Source organism: Nelusetta ayraudi, unplaced genomic scaffold (assembly GCF_046127955.1).
Source record: "Nelusetta ayraudi isolate G7.1 ecotype Tasmania unplaced genomic scaffold, CSIRO-AGI_Nayr_v1 ptg000050l, whole genome shotgun sequence".
NCBI classification, from domain to species: Eukaryota; Metazoa; Chordata; class Actinopteri; order Tetraodontiformes; family Monacanthidae; genus Nelusetta; species Nelusetta ayraudi.
This window is the reverse complement of record NW_027466100.1, coordinates 2401797-2425055: the sequence shown is the minus strand read 5'-3', so window position 1 is coordinate 2425055 and position 23259 is coordinate 2401797. Positions and strand designations below refer to the sequence as shown.

General features: G+C 42.0%; 1 protein-coding gene and 1 long non-coding RNA gene across 23 annotated transcripts in view; one reads left to right on the top strand and one right to left on the bottom strand.

The window, feature by feature from the left end:
* LOC142895745 (uncharacterized) overlaps positions 1-23259 on the top strand; it is a 135398-nt gene that overhangs the window by 3525 nt on the left and 108614 nt on the right. For 12 of the 22 annotated variants that reach the window (XM_076037002.1, XM_076037011.1, XM_076037000.1 and 9 more), the window contains 3 exons: positions 75-197; positions 745-867; positions 978-1100. In XM_076037002.1, the coding sequence (XP_075893117.1) occupies positions 75-197; positions 745-867; positions 978-1100 (369 nt within the window). Of the gene's footprint in view, positions 1-74; positions 198-744; positions 868-977; positions 1101-1713; positions 1801-1999; positions 2019-2217; positions 2238-2341; positions 2383-2577; positions 2639-2692; positions 2724-3685; positions 4096-4184; positions 4722-23259 lie in introns of those variants that run through there. The other 10 variants (XR_012928247.1, XR_012928246.1, XR_012928245.1 and 7 more) reach the window with 10 other exon arrangements.
* LOC142895954 (uncharacterized) lies at positions 6410-9848 on the bottom strand. The gene is made up of 4 exons (XR_012928280.1): positions 9610-9848; positions 7612-7773; positions 7436-7495; positions 6410-7332 (listed from the first exon to the last, which is right to left on the bottom strand). It is a non-coding gene; the product is annotated as an uncharacterized LOC142895954 (long non-coding RNA).

Here is a 23259-nt window from a genome sequence, read left to right as displayed (position 1 = left end):
AGTTTTAGGTTATTATGAAGCTTAAATTGAAAGGAATTATGATACAGTATGAAATTCTCTCTTTGTAAATGTAGTCATTGTGGAGAAGGAATCAAGAAGGGCCCCCACAGAACCATCACTGACACAGACTACAATCAAAACCAGCTCTACAGCCAAAGTGCAGTTGGGGACATCATCACCCAACACTCCAGTGAAAGGTAGGACTGTTTAGACTGGTGCATTGAACAACTAAATGAATGAAACTGAGCTTAGTCATTGAGTTCTAAAGTCGGAAAAATGACAAACCCATCTTTACACTAGATAGGATGACAGGGCACAAAGTCTAAAGCCTAAAGAGCCTGAAGCCACTGTGACCACAGACACTCAGTGTTGCTGTTTGTTTGTTTTTTATTTACTTTTTTCCCCTCAAGGCAGCCACATTTCATGAGAGTAGATTCACAGCTAACTTGTTCTGATTCTTATGAGATTCAATGAATTTGTTCTGAATGTGAATTATGTTTTGTCACTGCATTTTCTCTTTTATCCATAATTAACAGATTCAAGTGTTGACTGGTTTACCCACCAGTGTTAAATACATTTTAAAATTTGTTTCAAATTAATACAATTTTAAAATGAATATTTCAACATATTAGTTCAGACCAAGACAGCAGAATTTTGACAAAGCTTTAATGATGAAATTGCGGCATTGATGGCAGACTCAATATTGGCCACTTTCACACTTTAATTCTTCCTCTGTCAATGTAGGCATTGTGGAGAAGGGATCAACAAGGGCCTCCACACAACCATCACTGACGCAGATTACAAGCAAAACCAGCTCTACAGTCCAAGTACAGCAGTGGACACCATTACTCACCACTTCAGTGACAAGTAGGGGCGTCAGATATCTATCATTACAGTGTGAAATTCCTTCTTTTGAATACAGATATATGAGATAGATATAGTGAATGTGGAAGTCTCAGCAGATCATTTGTATATAGATATTGTGGAGAGTGAATCAAGAAGGACCTCCACACAACCATCACTGACACAGACTACAAGCAAAACCAGCTCTACAGTCCAAGTACAGTTGGGGACATCATCAACCCACACTTTATTGAAAGGTAGGGCTGTTTATCCTGGTGCATTGAACAATTAAACTTTTGTTGCTTCAAACTTCTTGATCTCCATTCATTTTTTTTCATATTCCTGCCTTCTTATGAAACTGAGCTCCTCCAGAGAGTTGTAAAGTAGTAAAAATGACTATCTTTACACTAGATAGTGTGGAAGTAGTGTGACAGTGCACAAAGTCTCAGCCTTAACTGCAGTGTCGACATTGAAATCATGAGTCAGACCCAGCATTGCCTGAAAGCCCACAGCCTTGTCTTCTAAGTAGGACAAAAAGTTCATCAAGATAATTAGTGTGTGTGAATATTGTTGTATATGTCTTGAGGTGGTTTGCCTGTTATATATACATACAACAGAGGGAGGGAGAGAGACAGAGAGGGAGATAGAGTGACTGTGTTGTTAGAGGAGAATAACCGTGGTTGCCTTTGTTAAACATATGCAATATATGTCATTTTTGTTATTGAAAGTGAACACTTCATAAGAAACTAAGCATGAATCATTGCTTTTGATCTTACTGATGTGGCCATTCTGTTGTTCATGTTGTGCTGTTTCTTCAAGTGCTTTTCCACTGGAGGTGAAACTGACAAATATTTGTGTCTTCTTCAACAGACAACATTATCAAGATCATAGCATGTGTGACATTTTTTGGAGTTGCTGTTGGTGTCAGTTTCCTGGGATGGCTATTCATAAAGAAGGGTAAGTTAAACAGAACCTTCATGCCTTTTCATCACAGTTAAGGGAGACGTTAATGAACACATTTTTGGTTTAGCCACCAAATCCTCAGTTATCATATTTTTTTAATTAATAAAGTGAAAAAAAAAGAAAGAATCATTATTAACTTTTCCACTGGTGCAACTCTGACATTGTGCCCCTCTCTCCAACTCTCTTCTTTCAGAAAGTTGTTTTAACAAAAGGTAAGACATAAAATGTGAAATAAGCTAAATGACGATTTCTTAGCACTTTTATTTCCTTATACTTCAAATGGAAGTGATTGATAGAAAATGAAATGAATGTCACATGAGATTTAATGTTTATTGAAATTAATGTAAGAAGAGTTTTTTCTATAGAGGACACAGTGATGACACAGTGTTTTTTTTTTGTTTTTTTTTAAAGGAAACGTGGAAATGTATCCAGTAAGTGAATTTTCTGTAAAGATCATACAGAAGTCACTAAACTAAATTTAGATTTATGTCAGCGAACCAAGGTGTTCAGGTTCAGTGTATCTTCTGTTTTGCAGGTGACTCTATTGACATGGACGTTGTTGACAGTAGAAGAGTGGTAAGAATAATAATAATAATAACAATAGTAACAACAACAATAATAATAATAATAATAATGATAATAAAATCCCATAACCTGCAACATTCATAGACATTTAAAACACACATATATTTCAATTTATCACAAATATAGTGTGAGTGTTGATAAGTGTTGATTTTCTCTCTTTTTTCTCACACCTCATGTTATTATAAGGTACCTCCTGGTAAAAATCAGACTATTGATGCAATGGTGCCTATTGAAGTCTATTGTTCTGGTGAGAGAAGTTCACTTCAAAAATAAATTTGCCTTTGGCACTGTCTCAATTCAGGGTCTGCATCCTTCGAAGCCTGCATTTGAAGGCCAGTTACGTCATAGCACTGCCCACAGGCTTGTCCCAATTCACTAAAATTCAAAGGACGCTCCAAATGCTCCCTTGAAATGCGCCCTACTTTTAGCCGATTCGAAGGATGCACTGCTACTATCCTTCGCGTCCTTCTGTAGGATGCTCAGCAGCAGCACGCAAAGCATCCTGGGATCCTGGGAAGTCAGCTGAAATGGCGGCATCTACTGGCAAAGACACAACATATAAATTGAAGTATTTAAATTTCACGTTAAACATTAAGTTTTTACCGTAGGGTTTTTACTTATTTGAACATCCAACGCCATGGTTGGATGGCGAACCAATGGTTAGCTTGATGCTATAAAAACGTCACTTCTGGGGTTGGCCAGCAGGAGTGAACGGAACCAGGAAATACGCCGAAGGCTAGACCGTCCCATTTGGTTACCGGGGTGGCGGGTGGGGTATCGTCCTCCTTGGCCAGATCGTCCGAAGGACCCGCCTTCCGATGGAGGACGCATCCTTCGAAGGATGCAGACCCTGAATTGAGACACAGCCTTTGCGTGCTTTTGATGAGTGTTTTGAATTGTATTTTATCTACACTTTGTATTTTTATTTCTTTTACATGTTATTTATTTCCTTAGTCGTCTAAAATTAAAGCAAACTCTTTTTACATCTGCAGTTTTTTTTAGTTGAACATTATATTAAAAAACAAAAAACATCTCGGAGGTGCTCTAAGAACTCACAGAGAAAACATTGTTTTTTCCAGCCAAAGTCACACTTGTTTTTTTTTTTTTTTAACTTTATATTTAGCCACAGCTGCTTTGGTTTAAACTGATGGAAGTGTGTCTGCCAATCTGTGACAAATGGCCCCTCTTACCACCACGACACCACATAGAGCAGTGGCAGTGTGTTCTGTAGGTGTAATAGAGGAGTTTAAAGTGAAGGCAGGGCTGCATGAAAGATCAACCTTGATGTTTGCAGACGAAATTGTGATCTGTAGTCTGAGCGGGGAGCAGGCGGAGGAGATCAAGAAGGTCCAGGATTGTAACTACTTTGAGTCAACAGCTTAACAAACAAACAAGTTGGACAAAAAGTCAGCAAGAAAGAAACAAAAGAGGATTATCAGGAATGAAAGGAAATGTGTAGAAAGCAGTGGTGAACACTGAGGTTGGAAGTGCCAGGAAGGAGAGCTAGAATCAGACTAAAGAGGAGATTGATGGATGCAGTGAAAGAGGACATGAAGTTACTGATGCACCAGCAGGTTGTGATATAGTTTAGTTCATCAATACTTTCATGACTTTCCTGCCATGCTGTTACAAACTCCAGTTAACTCCTTCACTGGATTCTTTCTTATTACAGATACCAAGGCAGTGGATAAAAACAGTCAAGATGTAAGAGTCACCACATTAAGTGTTTCTTTATTTCCTGTATCAATTCAAAAGTGCATGAAAACTCTTACCATTATCTTCTCTCCCTGTAGAATGGAGGGGAATACCATGTTTACCAAACCATCAATGATGTGCCCGACCAGAGAATACAGAACGACATGGTATACAGTCTTTTGCAAACGCACTGAATAAAGCAATTCAGACTCTGACTAAAAAAGGATTGATAAATACAAGCACTGGTCTTTCAAATATCAACAAACTTGTCCATATCTTTACATACATACCTATGTATTTAATATTTGAGTTTGTATAGTGTTCCTGTCATGTCATGTCAGAGCTGTTAAGCTGTTAAGCTAAATTAAGTTTCATAGTGTAATTTGATACGCATTGTTCCGTGATTTCCATGTTATGATTTTGAGTGCAATACAACTTTAGATCCCATTTTCATTCCAAGGTGCCCTTGGTGTAACTTCATGCTTTATCCTTACTTTCAACTCTTTCAATTCTGTTTTTTCACTTCTTTTTGTCCACATGCCGCTATCTTTCCTTTCCAAAGCAAAAGAGGCCTGTGCCTTTTGAAGATGTATTTTTTTTTTCTACCAGTAAAACCATTTAACTTTGCAAGTGTGACTGTCTTCACTCTAAAGGAGGAAAAGGACAAGAACCTCCTGAGTTTATACCAAGTAAGTAAGAGTAAGTCAGACCAGTGGGTAAAGTTTTGTTATATTTTTACTTGCTAGTTTTTTTTGATAGTTTTTTTTTTCTTTTTTTCAAGTCCAACAGATTTAGGAAACCTCTCATGGACTCGTGTGACTCATGTGTCAGGTTACAACAAGAAAGCATTTGGATTAAAGCAGAAAAAACAATATTCTGAGAAAATATGAGCATTTTTTTAAAACATATTATTAACATATGATATGACAAATTAGCAAAGTAAACCTGGCCGGAGACAACCACATCTGCCTTAACAACAACATGATTAAACCCCGGCACATATGCTAATTCCCAAGAACATGAGAGACAAGGTACAATGTGAGTTTGATGTGGTCTGATGTCGTTTTCAACAGAATTCTTTTGTCTTGGTGTATTTTCACAAGACTGCACATTATGTTCCACCTCGGTCTGGAGAAGAAAGAAAACAATGGCAAGTAAATGAGTGGGTTTTCAAAATGGATCCACCAAGGTAACTAGTGTCACCATAATGTAAAAATAACCAAATTCACATCTTTAGCTGTACTTTGTTTGTACATGCAAAAGTGAACATAAAATGAGTGCCTTGAGCACGTCATAAAGTTTTCAAATCAGAAATTTATTTTACAAAAATACTTTTAGCCCTATATAATTCAACAGGGATAATAGATGGTCAAGAAAAAAAAATCTGCATGGATATTTTCAACAATTCAGCCCTCAACTCAGAATAACATAGAAGTATAAGTATGACTTCAAAAAGCAGTGTCTGACCAACAGATGTCCTGAGGGGAACTCACTGTGGATCCAACACGATCTGAAGAAAACATGATGTTCAAACGTTATTGTTTTTATTCATGGCAACAACGTTACAGTGCCGTTACAAATGAAGTGTACCATCATTACCACTGGGTTCAAGGTTGCTCATGCAACTGGAGTCATCTGCAGAGCAGAACATGACGTAAACTGCTACACTCTGCGTTAGCAAAATTCAAAGGGTGTCATGATAATTGAAAAGATTTTCAAATTACTCACTGGCAGCTGTGTTTGTCCTGTAAAGACAGAAGAAGAGAAGACGAATGAGTCCGTGAACAACTTCATAGCGATGAGTTGCCATTGTCAAAATTAAAATTATTTGTGTTACCTCTCATAAAATCGTTTCTCTAGAAAAGGAGACAGAGAGAGAAAACAAGAAGGCACGATGTCAAACATGAACCAAACTTACATCTCTGAAAAAAATACTTTTTTCCCCCATGAGTTCATATGTTAGTGCTGAATGGGACATGAACCCTCTCAAATGGATTCCTACACAGTTGTGATAGTCGGAATGAGCTTTCATTTTCATCATCATCATCATCATCATCATCATCATCATTATTAGCACTATTGTTATTATTAGTAGTAATCGACTTACTCATTCTAGCTAGTCGCCATCCCAAACATATAACACAGCATAACGCTGTGTGCATTATGCACACAGCTACTCCAAAACATGCCACACCTGCGATCACTTTCCATATTAGGTTTTCTGTTCAGGAACATACAATTGGTTGTCAGTGGCACTTCCAACACAAAGCAAACAAAGAAAGAAGCTAACAAGATTACACCTTGACCCAAAAATGCCCAATGCCATGAATAATAAGGCAATACATTAAATATTTGAAATCATTTTCAAATATAGTTGTATACAGTTAAATACAGTTGTTTTGATCTGCCTGAGCCAAACTGGAAGGCCGATCTGGATGATGCCTTTAACTTCTGTAGGTCCAATACCTCTCGTATCGATTGTTATGGGTACAGTTCTTCCAGCTTAGTGGGAACTGTAACAAAGTCAGATTACTGTAAATGTGGAACACAAAAAGAAAGCAAAATGGAAAAAACAATCTCATTAACTTCCCTGTATTCCTAGGTCTTCTCATCCAGTCCCATTGCGCCATCTTTTCTAAGCTGCTCTTTCTGCATTGTAGCACCTGCCTAAAGTGATCACTGATTTCTTCCTAACACATTTATTTTCCCATTCATCACTTACTTACTGAATAAGCTACTTAACGTCTGGGTCAAAAATTGTGCAATTAGTGACTGAATACAAGTTGTTTGTATTTGAATTTGAAATGGTTTGTTTAATCTTTAAAATGATGTAAATTAAATGACCTTAAAAAACTTAATATTACAGAATTATAGAACAGTATAGCATTATCATTAATATTTACATGATTATTATTATCTAATAATATTAATTGTACAATGTGATCTAAGAAGCTTTAATGCTTGATAAACTGTAACTTGATTGGCCAAATCTTGAGATTCCAAAATACATAAGCACTGTGCAAATTCAGAATAGAAATCACAGTAATCCATGTGCTTTGTGAGGATATGCAGGGTGGCCCATGTACCGTTCACTCGGAACAGCTTTTCTCAAGTTTTTTTTTTTTTCCAGCTGTGAAAAAGGGAAATGTGAGTCATTTAGAAAGTGATACTGATTTTCACCTGATGTTCTGAAAAGTGTTGGAGAAGTGGCAAAGAAACTGGTAGTGCTACCAAGAGGCAAACCTGCTGAATACAGATACGACTCACAGAAGTCCTGACACTCAAACGTTCTCAACCCTTTAGTCGACTCGTCTGTCTGTCTGTCTGTCTGTCTGTCTGTCTGTCTTACCTGTGGGTACAGTAACTTTTGGGTCAATCTCTGTGTTCTGGGAATCCAAAGTCAGAATACCTAAGACAAATGAACATCTCGAGTTCTTACAAATGAGAGCAATTACTTGTAGGGTGACCAATATAATAAATCATTCTTTTTGAGCATCATATTTGAAGCATCCGTGGTTATGTTACCCGGTGCAGGAGTTTCAAAGGAGGAGACACTGGGCTGATTAACACCTTCCACTGAAGTTTTGTGTTCTGCTATCCTGTGTGGCACCGTGCAGCTGGTTTTACCTATAGTCTGTGTCAGTACTGGTTGTGTGGTCACTCTACTTAATTCACTCTCCACAATATCTGCATTAAAAAAAACAAAAAAAACAACAACAGGATTTCACCCATTCAGTTGCTACCATTAAATTTGTTTTTCATTCATTTAAACCTGAACACAAACAGGACAGGAATTTGAAAAGACAACGATGATGTGATGTATTGGTGTAATTAGTCAGTCATACCACCAGGGGGGGCGCGCGGTAAACGCACAACTACGTGCAGGGTTCAGGTACACCCTCTCTCTCTACAGCAAGAATAAAGCATGGAGTACGTAACTACATCGGTGTTGGTCGGCTGTCTTTTCATTTAATGTGATTTAGTATATTGATACTAACTTGAGTAATAGGAAGACATTACAAATGACAAACTTCCTGAACTCCTGTACCAAAATGTGTACCTGTAAAAACTTGACTGAGTCTGGGGGCACAGTGTCATTATCCCACAGCCTCTGTTCTACTGAAATTAGCGGGATGTCACCGTGTTTTTGGACGCGGGACGTCGCGGAATCGATCGGCATTGAGTCCCGTCTCCACGCACCAAACCCAGCGGGGGGTGTCACCCCCGCCGGCAAGCTGCACCCCCCCCGCTTTCACCGCTGCGTGTCTGCTGACGTCATCGCGCTGAGATCGCATGACGAAGTTCTACAGAATTCAAGAGTCCGGCGGTGGCCAGTGTTCTTAGTTGTTGGTCACTTTTGGCTGGAGTGGAACGATGACGTCGTTTACGCCAGACTCGAAGCGGCGCGCACCTCCGCCTGCCGCTTCCCGCCGTGCAGCGATTGTTTCGGCGTCTGGTCCATTTTGTGCGCGAGCAGCGGGCGAAACAGCCAGAGGACAACGAACAATGACCGAGCGCTGATGGAACGTGGTCGAAAACTTTTGCATCAGCGCTTGATGTACGCCGCTACTGGTGCGATATTATGATTTAGCGCACGTTACGCTCAACGTCATCCCGAGCGGCAGGTTAAAAAAGGTGGTGTTGTCCCGGGTGTCCCAATTCCATCGCCCAATTCGGTGCGGAGCCGATCGGAGCCGATTATCACCCAGGTCGCTTGCCGGGTTGTTTGACCCATTTTGTCGGAACAGCGCGGCTCGGTGAGCAGATTCCACTACCACCAAATGCCGATTAGTAGCGGGACATCACCACGCTTTTTGGCCAGTGGAATTGGGGCTGACTCTAATTGGTTAACACCTCTCACTTGGGGCAGAACTGAAACATTTGGGTCGAAAACACGAAAGCAGTTTTTTTTTGTGTGTGTTTGTAGTCAGTTCAACTTTCATTTACCTGCCAAGTTGTATCTTTCGCTACGAGGAGACAAGACGCCAGGATCACTTCCCAAACGATAGTCACAGCGGGCGTGGTTTTGTTGAGTTGAGTTAAGTCTCAGAAGATTTCTGTTGGAAACAGAGAACTGACAGAACCACTGTTGATTCATTTTGGTTCCCAAGCTCATAATGTTTGACGTCAGGTGTGGAAAAGCTTCATCTCCAAAATACAGGTTGCAGGTTGTGTCACTGTTTGCAGATCCAGGAAGTGAACACAAAACTAATATGTTCATCCCAGGAAAATACTGAAGACTGATCTTTGGTTTATCACCTGCAGGAAAGAATGATACGCTCATGTTATGTTGCAGGAGTGGGGTACACTACCACATGGTATTGAAAGCAGATTTAAAAATATTTCCTTAATTATAACATGATACAACATTTTTGCTATATAGAGAGACTAGTTGGGCAGCAGCACACAGTCACAATATAAAGACATAGATTAAAAACACGGCTGCGTGTGTGTACGTATGTATGCATGTATGTATATATGTATTGATCTAAAACCAAATGAGAAATCACTACAGTCACTCACTTTATATCATCATGACTTGTGTGTCACTGTGATTGGAGGGATTATCCACATGTCCAAGCTTCACAGTGTAGAAACACTTGACTTCAACTTAAGCAGGTGAACTCTGCTGTGACATCAGGAGCAGCTCACATCCTCTCAGTGTCTCCACACAAGGCCACAGTGTAGAGGATCCTCCCTTCACAGTGTAAAAATAACATTGAGGAGCAGACACAGACGGAGGTGGCTGACACCTCAGTGTGACTGACTCTCTGTCTCTGACATGTTCCGAGTATTCATTGTCACTGCAGGCGGCAAAAGAGCTGAAACAGTTTTTTTAACTGATTATTGAACTCGACGACAGAGCACAAACTCATGAATTTCAAGTCTTTGAGCATTCAGCCACTCTGCACTCCCCACTCTGCACTCCCAATTAATAAATAGTCACGAGGGGATATGAGTTTTACTCACTCAGGATGGAGGATTTAGTTTCAACGCAGAAAATAAAACCTGCTGAAAATATATTATAAATAATAATTATATTTTTACCTCAAAAGTTAGAAAGATCAAAATTAAATTAAGAACAAAACACAGAGCCTTTAGTCTCTTAATCAAGCGGTTCCACTAAACATTGCAAAATACTGTACTGTGACTTTAAGATGTTCTTTTTTCTTTTTTTGCTTTCATTTCCATTTTTACAGAAAGAGAACGATAAAACAAACAAACATTAATTAATTATAAACATCATTATAAACACATTATAATAAGTTATTAATAATTTTCAAAGGATCTAAAAGATGTTCAACTTACAGACGAGGATGATGACACACAGCAAGTGTTCAGCCATGATGAAAGTGTCCCTTTTGTCTAGTGTCCTTTTGACTGCATCAACTTTCATCACTTTGACTTCTGGGAGAGGACGCACACGGGGAAACCACAGCTAGTGGTTTATTAATTCTTTACTGTATATACAGCTCTAGTTTATGTTCATGTAAAAGTCAACAGCAGTCATGTGAATGTGTCTTAGATACAACTCTACAGGTTTTCAACTAAATTGGTCACAAGCGGTGGCCCACATCAGCCGCTGGTTCGGTGCATTTCGTCTCACTCACATTGTCATGTCTATTTTAATAGAGTGGGGTGCAATGCTCTGAGAACATTTAAAACCATAACCAGAAGTGATGCATCGATGGAAACATTACAAAAGAATGTGTGCATGACTGAGATGTGTGAATCATTTTGTAACTGTTAACTCGTACTCTGTAGTCACGAGGATTCCACATACCAATGTAAGAGCTTCACAATATCAACACTGCAAGTATTCGGTTAACATCTGCCATTTCCGAACGGCTCACACGACCACTGACCCTTGTCAATAAAAAACGGCCAACATTTCTGCAAGAGATTTACTATTATAATATAATGAACAATGTAAGTGGCATTAAGTGATAAAATGTCACACTTTAAACTTTGTTTTGACAAAACATTTGCTTTTTCCCAAATCACATGCTTCTGTGCAATGCGTTGTTAGGTTTTGTGATTACAGTAAAAAAAAAAAAAAAAAAAAAAAGTGTTGTCCTGTTTTTAACTTCCCAGAAGCAGCTGCCTTCCTATAACTACACTTCCTGAGGAAAATCCCGACCTCCTCCTTGTCCAGATACACACACCTTCAGCTGAGAGAAATTTGGCTACGGATGAACAAGTTGCATTACCTCTCAAACTCTCCAGTGCTGCTAATGAAAGAGAAAGACGGGACGAAGCTGGAAACATGGATATGGCAGTTCTGAGAGCAGAAATTGAGCAGATTAAAGGTCTCATTTTGGATTTGGGAAAAGCGGTTAAGGCCCTGGGGGAGAAGGTTGAGAGACAGTCATATTCTCCTTCCTCCTGTTCATCAGTTTCCCTGGACCCTGACTCAGCCGATGAGCCCCCACCACCTTGTATACGTCCAAATCCTCCTGCTGTGGTTAAAGAATTGCAAGACATGTTATGTGAGCATAACATCCCATTAAATCAGCCTAATAATCCTCCCTCGCGACCTGCACCCAGTGGCCTTCGCTCTCTGCCGCCATCTCCTGGTTGTTTACTGCCTACACCACGGCCTGTAAGGCCCAAATCCAGCCAGGCCACACAGACCAGTCTGTCCTCTGAGCGTTCTTCCATACAACAACCCTACCTTGAAGCTTCAAGTGAGCATCCTGACACACAGCAGCTATGTTCCAGAGCCTCTACAACATCCTGTCATGACGGGCCACCTTTGGATTTAACAACTACAAACCATGAGCATTCTCACCATCATCGCACCACTGCAAGAATAATAAGCCAACCACTACAGCCTTTTCCTGGGCAGCAGGACTTCCACCCTGCTGTCACACCAGCTCTGCAGAGGTACGACCCTCCTCGGCGGAATGCTCCTTTAACTTCTCATGTCCTGAGACCCGCTCCAAATTTATCTCAAGCTTCCTTCAACCCTGCTGTGCTTCCTGGTGTGTCTGGTGGTGAGCCGATAGCATTTTCTGCCATGCATCACCCTGTGAGAAAAGAAACTATGCCCGCAATGGCCCCTGCCTCCCAGCCTCCTCAGCTGGCAATGCGCCCCCCCCCCTTCAATGAACCTCCCAGCATCAGTATTTGAATTTGTTAATCCTCACAATGTGCAGGCCGCTTGCATGCATCCCCCGACTGCTGTCAACCCTGTTGAACCTCCCTACCAGCGGCCTCATGCTCCTTCGAATGATTATCAGCTGCCTCCAGCCTTTTCACATCAACCTCCCTTACCACTCCAGGCCACTGCAGCTGATCATCAATTGTATCCTTGCGCAGCCCCCTCTCTGAATGTTCAGGGTTCAGATTACCCCAACCGACCTCGGTCAAGGCTAAGACTAAGGTCAAGCAGAGTCTCTCATGTTGCAGCCCCCTCCTTTCCATACTTTACTCGAGATGACCCAAGACAGTTTGCCCTGCTTAAGATGGCTCTGACAAACCTTATGCCCGATGATGAAAGTGAGCACTTTAAATATCATGTCTTACTGGACCACTTGAAGTTGGACACTGCTTGTCACCTCGCTTTAGCCTATGCACATCATCCATTTCCTTACACCAGAGCAATGTCAGCCCTACAGCAGAGGTATGGCCAGCCACAGCAACTAGTGCTGAGGGAAATCGCCACCATCCAGAATCTTCCCTCTGTTCGTCCTGGTGATTCTAGAAGCTTCAGCGACTTTGCTATTCGGTCCGAGCTCTCGTAGGCATGCTGCAGTCCCTGGAAGATGGTGAGGGAGATGCAGAGTTGGCTTGTGCATCCCATGTACAGCAGCTACTGGGAAAACTCCCCTCTGAGTATTTGCTAATTATGCCAGATTTACTCGTGCTTTAAAACCAGGCGTCCCTCATAACCTGATCGACTTCTCCAACTGGTTGGAGGAGGAAGCGGAGTGTCAGGCTATGGCTACACAAACACGTGAAAATCAAAAAGTACAAAGAGAGGAAAGGAAACCGGCAAAGCCCAGTTACTCAAAGTCCAGCAACCAAGTGGCCACCATACTCCATGGAACTAGTTACCCTCAGAAATATGCTCAGCAACCTGCGGTTGAGTTACCACACGTCGTGGTCAGACATGCCCCTTCTGTGGGGTCCCTGACCATCACCTGAGTGTCTGTCCAGATTTCCGTCAACTATCAGATGATACAATCAGGAAGTGGATCCAGCAGAAAGGACGATGCTGGAGATGCGCACATGAGCACAGAGCCTCAAACTGTGACCTCAAGAAGCTTTGCCCGAAATGCAAAGGAAAGCACTTAGGAGTCCTTCATGAAGTGAACCAGCCACAAAGAGATTCAAGCACCTCCTGCCTCATTCGTTCTAGCTGCAGTACCCGAGTCCTCTTGAAAGTTGTCAAGGTTCTTCTAAGTTACAGGGGGCAGAACTTTGAAACTTATGCAATATTGGATGATGGTTCTGAGCGAACTATGCTGTTAGCAACTGCAGCCCGTTTTCTTGGTCTTGATGGGGCAGCTGAGTCTCTCATGCTGAAAACTGTCCGTCAGGGGACAGAGACTCTACCTGGTTCCAGAGTCACCTTCAACATCTCTTCAACATCAGATGCAGACAAGAAATTTGTTGTGAAGGATGTCTTCACTTCTGAGAGACTAGCCCTTGCCTCACAAACTTATCCTGCCCAGGTTCTTAAGAGGTTCACTTGCGTGGCCTACCAATCCAGGCTTTCCAGAAAGTTGAGCCATTACTTCTTATCGGTTCTGATCACCCTCATCTGGTCTGTCCTGTGGAACAAGTTCGTTTGGGTCCAGGGGGAGGCCCAGCAGCTGTCCATACACGTCTTGGTTACGCGTTGCAAGGACCAACGACTTTACCTGAGGACCACCTTGTCGCCTCAGGTTACCCTTCTCCAGAACCCAAATCGGAGGTTCAGTCCTTGTTTCTCTCCTGCACAGCCCCAGATGTAGACCTTTATCGTGCAGTTGAAAGGCTGTGGAAAATAGATGTCTTTCCTTATCAAAGTGAGAAAGTCAGCACACGTTCCAAACAAGACAAGAAGGCACTGGCTTGCCTTGACAGCAAGACGACAAGAGTGGAGGTTAACGGTGTCGGACACTACGCCTCCCCACAGCTTCGCAAGACGAATGCCCCGGAACTGCACTCTCCAAAGGAAGCGGTTCTACCAGCTCTCAGGCGCACTGAACGGAAACTGCTAAAGAACTCTGAAAAGGCAGCCATCTACAATCATGAGATTGACAAGTTGCTTGAAGCTGGATATGTGAAGAAGCTTAGCCCTGGGGACGTGGTCCAAACCCAGGAATCAGCCTGGTACATACCTCACCATCTTGTGGAACACAATGGCAAGAATCGTCTAGTGTTAAACTGTTCGTTTCATTACCAAGGGCAAGTACTGAACGAATATCTTCTTCCTGGCCCAGTTTTAGCCCCTTCCTTGATGGGTGTCTTGTTGCGCTTCCGTCAGCATTCCATTGCCATTTCTGGTGATATCAAAGCCATGTTCCACCAGGTCACATTGCTGGCTGAGGACAGGCCACTCCTTTGTTTCCTCTGGCGAAACATGCAATGGGAAGAACCAGTGGAAGTCTATGAGTGGCAAGTTCTGCCCTTTGGTACCACATGCAGCCCTTGCTGCGCCACCTATGCCCTGCAGCGACACATGAAAGACAACCATGTTGGTCAGGAAGACATCTTAACATCAGTCCTATCTTCCTTTTATGTAGACAACTGTCTGCAGAGTTTCCCCACCAAAGAACAGGCCAGAAGTCTGTTGGACTGGCTGCGTGCCTTGCTTGCCTCTGGTGGCTTTGAGATCCGGCAGTGGATCAGCAACTCCCCCTCAGTTGTCCACCATCTGCCTAAAGAGGCCCGCTCGGAGAGCACTGAACTGTGGCTTAGCAAAGATCGGGCTGATCCCTGTGAAGGAACACTGGGCTTAGTGTGGCACTGCTCCTCAGATATGTTAGGGTACAAACACCGACCAGTTGAGTACCAGGTTCTCACCCTCCGCAATGTGTACAGGATATTAGCCAGCCAGTATGATCCCCTCGGGCTCATCATCCCCTTCACTACCCGTGCCAAAGTCCTGCTTCAGAAACTGTGGTCCAAGGAACGTGAGTGGGATGACCCGTGCCTCCCTGAAACCTTTGTCAGAGCTTGGATGTCATGGGAAAGGGAGCTTCCACATCTGGCTGAAATTAAACTCCCAAGGTGTTATGGACCCACCGAAGAACAAGACTCAGCAATAACCAGAGAATTACATGTGTTCTGTGATGCCTCTGAAGCAGCTTATGGTTCTGTTGCCTACCTGAGAGTAGTGAACTCAATGGGCCAGGTTCACATCTCCTTCGTCATGGCTCGTTCAAGGGTGGCACCGAGACGGCAGATCACCATCCCCCGCCTGGAGCTGTGCGCTGCTCTCACCGGAGCCCAGCTAGCCAGGCTGCTGCAAACCGAACTCACTCTCCCTCTCCACCGGTTGGTGATGTGGACCGACTCCACTACGGTTCTCACCTGGCTGCAATCAGAGTCCTGGCGATACAAGATCTTCGTTGCCCATCGGCTCACAGAAATCCTGGAGTACACTAATGCCTCAGACTGGAGGTATGTTGACTCATTGAATAACCCAGTAGATGATATTACCAGAGGAAAGACCCTTGCCGACCTCGCGGTACCACACCGATGGAATCAGGGCCCCCCTTTCTTACATCTGCCTCCCAATCAGTGGCCTGTGAATCCATCTGCCCCTTCCACTAATGCAGCAGACGAGTTGAGAAAATCGATGTTCTGCGGTACCACTCATGTCATACCAGCTAACGTTCCCTCTGACATCCTCCACTTCCAGAGCTGGGAAGACTTAGTGGTTGCAACCTCTCAACACATCTCGTCCTTGGATGCAAGCTCCCAATCTCCTGAGAGATCACAAGTGGAGACCCTTCTTCTCCAGCATGGGCAGCAGGAGAGTTTTCCAGAGGAATATGCCTCACTACAGACGGGTACAGCCATCTCCACTCAAAGTCGGCTGAACAACTTAGCTCCAGAGTTCGATCACACTTCAAATCTGATCCGAGTGGGTGGTCGACTGCGCAAGAGTGAGGACCTGGATTATAACTGTATTCACCCTGTAGTCCTGGATCCAAAGTCCCACATCACACGACTGCTTATTAAGGAATACGACCACAAACTACATCATCCTGGTCCGGAGAGAGTCTTCGCCAGCCTCAGGAGGAATTATTGGATTTTGCGCGGGAGACAGGCAATCAGGAAACACCAATACACATGCACAGGCTGCAAAAGGTGGAAAGCAAACCCCCTGGTTCCTAGGATGGCTGACCTACCTCCCTCTCGCCTGCGGCTGTTCAAACTTCCTTTCTGGTCCACAGGCATGGATTGTTTCGGCCCCTTTTTAATAAAAATTGGCCGCAGACAGGAGAAGAGATGGGGAATACTCTTCAAATGCCTCACCACACGCTGCATCCACGTAGATCTGCTCACCAGCTTAGACACCGATAGCTTCCTTTTATCCTTTCGCCGCTTTGTAGCTCGCCGTGGAACCCCATATGAGGTCATTTCTGATCATGGCACTAACTTTGTCGGAGGGGAGAGGGAGCTCCAAAAGGCCTTCGACCAGTTGACCCCTGCCCTCCAGGAGGCACTTGAGCGATCCAAAGTCCGATTCTTGAGGAATCCCCCATATGCTCCCCACTTCGGGGGAGTTTGGGAAAGAGAGGTGAGAGCTATTAAGGCTGCATTGCGTGTGACCTTGGGAAATCAAACTGTCACAGAGGAAGTGCTCAGAACTATCCTGACAGAAGTGGAAGAGATACTTAACTCCAGGCCCCTCGGATACCTATCATCCGACGCTTCCGATCCTGACCCAGTTACTCCAAACCTTCTCCTCATGGGGCGGCTGGAGGCCGCCCTACCTCAAGTCGTATATGCCCGTCCGGAACTCTTAGGAACGAGGAGATGGCGCCACAGTCAAGTCCTGGCCGACCAATTCTGGGCAAGCTTTGTCAAACACTACCTACCGACACTTCAATCACGACCAAAATGGACAATCGACAAACCAAATCTCACCCTGGATACTGTTGTTATGGTTGTGGATCCCAATCTGCCCCGTGCGTCATGGCCGATAGGGAAGATCCAAAAACTCCTCCCAAGCTCAGATGGCAGAGTCAGAGTCGCAGAAGTGCGGATAAAGGAAAAAACCTATGTGCGTCCTGTCAGTCGGCTGGTTGTTCTCACCGAAATCGAAGATGATGACCCGGAACCTCTTCCCCTGACCTAAGGATTTTCCTTCACGTCAAATATGTACACTGACATATTTGAGGGGCGGCTGTGGAAAATCCCCGACCTCCTCCTTGCACCTTCATACTTCCCCCTCCTCTACCTGCATCCATCATGGCCAAGGAGGGCGGAGCTTAAGTTATATAGGAAGCCAGCTCTACAATGTCACACCCCTTTTCCCTGAGAACAAAGGAGCTGGCTGGCCGCATGTCAGGAGCCACAGCGTAGTTGTCTGTACTGAGTCCGTGAAATGTGAGTTTATGTTATATTTCTGTATTTAGAAACTGATTATGTGCGGCCTGTTTATGTTCAGAGCGTTATTCCTTATTTCAAGAATGTTTGTTTAGAATAGAGGCCCTGTGATGATTGGCTCAATATTTACCCTTTATTTTATTTCCTTCCATCAGAAAAACCAGGACAAACAATACCCTTTACAATAAACTATTGGATCATCACCTCATCTGCCTCCATCTGACTGTTTTAATAGACAGACCCATTGAGTTGATCACCCCCTGGAACCAGACTGTTAACTAGCCTTACATCTACAAAGCAAATATTTTACACTTCCTCTTTGCATTTTGGTACTTGTATTTGTTGTGTTGGGGCCATGACCATCACTGGCCAGTGGCTCACCAGTGGTGGTAAATCATAACTTAAAATGGGATTTCAAAAAAGTATACGGTTCACATAATTTGAACTACTTTGTTAGAAATAGACATTAGAAATAAACTGCATGTTTAAATGGTATTGAAGTCTTTTAATCGAACATATTTTTACACATCAATCCATAAAGTGCAAGATGGATGGCCTTTACAAAGGAATTAAGTAATGAAGTAATGATGTTTACTTTGGAGGCTTGTTCATGATAATATGATTGCTCATATAAATATGCTTTAACCAGTCAGTTAACACATACATTAAATAGGCATTGTTTGCAGAACACACTGTGTAGCTGTTTGCAGAGTCATGTGAGATCTGTTGACCCCTGCCCCAGGGGTCACTGTTTAATGAGGAAGTAACCCCTCATTAAACAACCTGGCATGGTGAGTAAAAGTAGTCCCTCTCATTGATGTGTTCAAGTGAGCTGTTTCTGGGAGTACTTTTATGGGGTGTTGTTATGAAGCCAATTGACTGTGTAGGTGTGGTTTGAAAGCTGATCAATCAATTGCTGTGGATGTGTTTTGAAAGCATAAATTCAAATGTGGGGTAAATCTATTGAGTGCCCGATCACAGGGGCTAATATTTTTGACCACCCCATTTTTCACTATATTTGATATGAAACAAGCCTAGAAATGTATTTCATATTCCAAAATGTACCAATAGCTAATAAATATCAATGGTGAATATTTGATGATATCAAATGTTATCGATGCGGCAAACATTGGGAAGAATTTCAGGAAAATGTTCCATAATTACAGGTGGGCTAATAATGTTGGCCATAACTGTATATGCAGGCATTCACATCAGTTTGATTTTATTTCAGAGACCAGTGTTTGTATCTATCTCGTAAGTCTTTTTTTAAAAGCAGAGTCTAAATAATATTATTCAGTGTGGTTGCAGAAGACTGTATTCCATGTTGGTCTGTATTATCTGGACTGGCACATCAGCGATGGAACAGTAGAAATGGTTTTCGCCTTCATTCTAGAGGGAGAGAAATCAACAGTGAGAGTTTTCGTCCACTGTTGAATCCATACAGCCAGTCCTAAATACAAATACGGTCTTACATCTTGTATGTTCTTATCCACTCTTTTGGAATCTGTAATGAGAGAGAATTCAATGACGGGGTTAACGCGTGTTTGTGACAGAGTGCCAGCAAAGTCATGAAAGTATTGGTGCTGTACTGGTGTACATTTTAAAAGACTTCCTTCCCAAATGTGCTTTTTTTGTTGACATATACATATCATTTAATTAAATTTAAGCATTATCAAGCCTGGACAAAGCACATCAAACACACATACAATTGTGAGAATGCTAGTCAGTAGATGAAATACCTAAACTACTATAATAAATGAATAAAACATAAAAAAAATGTTTTGTTTAAAAATATTCAGTAGTCTAGGTTTTGTGATATAACTAGCTGGTACAAAATGGTTTGAAAACAAAGTGGAATAAACACAAGAACAAGTATGAATAAAACAAAATTCAAAACACACATGGGCAAGTTTGGCTTGAAGTGAACTTCTCTTACCAGCACAATACTCTGCAGAAGGTTCTGGGGTGAGGGCATCCTTACTCTGATTTTTGCCTGCAGTTCCCTTAAAATAACATGATATATAAACATAACACAAAGAATAAGCAGATTTGTGTTTGGTAGATTATTTCTTTGTTGTAACAATGCTTCTTGGAAATAACTCTTATATCGTTGGAAAGCCTGTTTATTCCCCCTTTAAATGGTGCAAAACTTGTAAGGAACATGCATTTGTGGGGTGAGCAACAGAGCTAAGTACCTGGGTTGAGCCCATGAAAAATGTGACAAATCTTCTCTGCCAAGTCAAACAGCTGCTTCTGCCATTGACTCTTGTTTGGTGGATTGGATGATTGAAATTTAAAGAATCAAAACGTATTGGCAATTGAACAATTTCTTCATTTAAAAAACAGAGGCCTCAGCAGCTAAAGGAAGAACCATCCACAGCCACAACAGCCTGGCATCTCCTCCTCATGCTGGTCACCAGCCTGGTCTCACACTGCTGTGGGATGGCATCCCATTCTTCAACCAGCATTTGTCGCCAGTCAGCCAACGTGGTTGTGTTGGTGACACTGGCAGCCCGCCCAAGCTGATCCTACAAGTGTTCAATGGGGTTGAGGTCAGGATTGCTGTCAGGCCATTCCATCCTCTCCACTCCCAAATTTTTGAGGTTGTCTCTGATGACCCTTGCTCTATGGGGGTGACATTGTCATCTGGGAAGATGTAGTTTGGTCTCAGACTGGGGAGATATGGGATTACTGCCACTGGTTGCAGAATCTCATCTCCATATATCTCTGCATTGAGATGATCTCCAATGATGACAAGCCTTGTTTTTCCACCACTCACCATCGCACTGCCTCCACCCAAAGATGTTACTCTGTTGGTGCAGCAGTCACCATCGCGTTCTCCACGTCTTCTCCACACTTTGACCCTACAATCCAACTGCCGCAGGAGGAATCTGGACTGATGACTGAACATAATGTTTCTTCACATGTCCAGGTTCCAGTGCAGGTGTTGTCGACACCAGTGCAATAGCAACAGCAGAATAAGCTGTTTGACTCAGCAGAGAAGATTTGTCACATTTTTCATGGGTGCAACCCAGATACTTAGCTCTGCAGCTCACCCCACAAATGCATGTTCCTTACAAGTGTGGCACCATTTAAAAGGGGAATAAACAGGCTTTCCAACGATATAAGATTTATTTCCAAGAAGAATTGTTACAAAAAAGAAATAATCTACCAAACACAAGTATCCTTACTTTTTGTGTTATGTTTATAAGAAAAAAAGAGGTAAATTCTTTAAAACTTATCCAGTTTTTCAATAATTTTGTGAATGTTGCAGTTTGCGTGTGTGTTTTTATTTATTTATTAATTGTTACAATTCTTACCACTCCTCCAAAGTCAACATCTTCCATGTCAATAAAGTCAACTGCAAAACAGAAGACACACTGACGTAAATCTAAGTTCAATGTATTTGTCATGTGATGAAGCCATAACATGACGTGGTCGATGCACAAATTTCACAAAGACAACTTACTGCAGACATTTCCTTGCGTCCTATATAAATAGGGAAAAACATTTTTATCATTGTGTCCGCTATGTATACATACAACAAAACTCTGTAATTAGACAATTTTCAACATTGAATCACACATAAAATGACTTTAGTTTATTGTCAATCACTGCCATTTCAATAGGAAATGTATAAAAGCGTTGAGAAAATAGTCATCTAGCTTATTTCACATGTTATTTCTCACCTTTTGTAAAAAAATCTTCCTGGAAGAATAGCGTGGGAGAGAGGAGTGCAATGTCAGAGTTGCAGCAGTGGATAAGTTAAAAATATATTTATTTTTTTTTAACTTTAGGACAAAAATATTATTTTTCAAAAGCACCAATGATTGTTATGAAAAGGCATGAAGGTTCTATTTAACCTACCCTTCTTCATGAATAGCCATCCGAGGAAAATTAGACCAACAGCTCCTCCACAGCAAGTCACACCTGCTATAATCTTGTATATGTCGTCTGTTTAATAAGACACAAATATTGGTCAGTTTTACCTCCACTGGAAAAGTCTGAAGAAACTGGAAATGTATTCATGATTAGTTTGTACATTAAGTGTCAACTTAAAAAACAAAACAAAACAAAACAAAACAAAACAAAACCAAATAGATATTATATGCAACAAGCAAACAGAAACAAGCAAGTTGCTTCAACAGGCATCTGAGATAGTCAACAAACAGTGCCACCAACAGGCAAACCTGCTCAAGACAGATACAGCAGAATAGTGGTGACACACTAATTATTATATTAATTAACTTTTAGTCCTACTTGGCAGAAAATGCTGTGGGTTTTCTGGCAATGCCAGGTCTGACTCATGATTTCAATGTTGTCACAGTAGCTTTAGGCTCAGACTTTATGCTCTGTCACACTACTTCCACATTATCCAGTGTTAAGATAGTCATTTTTACTACTTTACAACACTCTGAGCTCAGTTTCATAAGAAGGCAGAAATATGATGACATCATGAATGGTGATCACCAAGTTTGAAGCGACAGAAGTTTAGTTGCTCAACAGCCCTACCTCTCACTGAAGTGGTGGGTGGGGAGCTGGTTTTGCTTGTAGTCTGTGTCAGTGATGGTTGTGTGGATGTCCTTGTTGATTCGCTCACCAGAATATCTACATTTACAAAGAGAGAACTTCATACTGAAAACTACACTATGATTCCTCTTGATAGTCATTCATTTATGCTGTGTAAAAACCTGAAACTGAGGAATTGGTGACGTGACATCTAGTATTATACTAACATGAACGCTTTACAAACGACAGTGTGTCTGCCACTGATGATGCAATGTTGTCATCAAAACTGCAAAATGATATTGTGTTTTCAGTCTGAACTGTGTTTGCTCTCCGACAACCAATTAATACTCAGCAGTTTATGTCGTCCTGTAATGTTTTATTTGCCTGCCAAGTTGCATCGTTCACTATGAGGAGACAAGGTGTTGGGATCACCTTTCAAACTGTAATCACAGCTGGCGTGGCTTTGTTGAGGTGAGAGTCTCAGCAGGTCATTGATTGAGACATAAAACTGACAGAACCACTTATTATCCATTCTGCTTCTGCTTCTTCTTAATTGTGATTTTACATTTGTTACGATTCTAATTTTCCAAAATAAAAGCTACAGGTTGTTTCTTTGATCGCAGATCCAGGCAGAGAACATGTAACATCTTCACCAGGACAATGGAAAACACTCAACTGACTGCTTCTGCACTCTAAAAGGGGGAGACTGGCTAAAGTCTATGAATACATAATTTCAATGAATATGCCCTCTTTAACCATTATAAAACAGCACTGGGAGGAGGAGCTTGGCTTTGTTATTGTGGATGACATTAGATTGTGTACACTCTTCATCCTTTTGTGCATGTACAGTAATAGTCTTATCTAGTTCAAAGTATCGCACTGCCTACAGTATTGTAAGACTGCCCTGACAAAAAATTAGCCACTCATTGACCCCCTGTGTGACAGATGCAAAATACTCCCTGCAACTTTGTATCATATGTTCTGGAATTTCCCTGAATTAGATCGATTGTGGTTTGTCACACTACTTCCACATTATCCAGTGTTAAGATAGAGTAATTTTTACGACTTTACAACTCTCTGGATGAGCTCAATTTCATAAGAAGGCAGAAA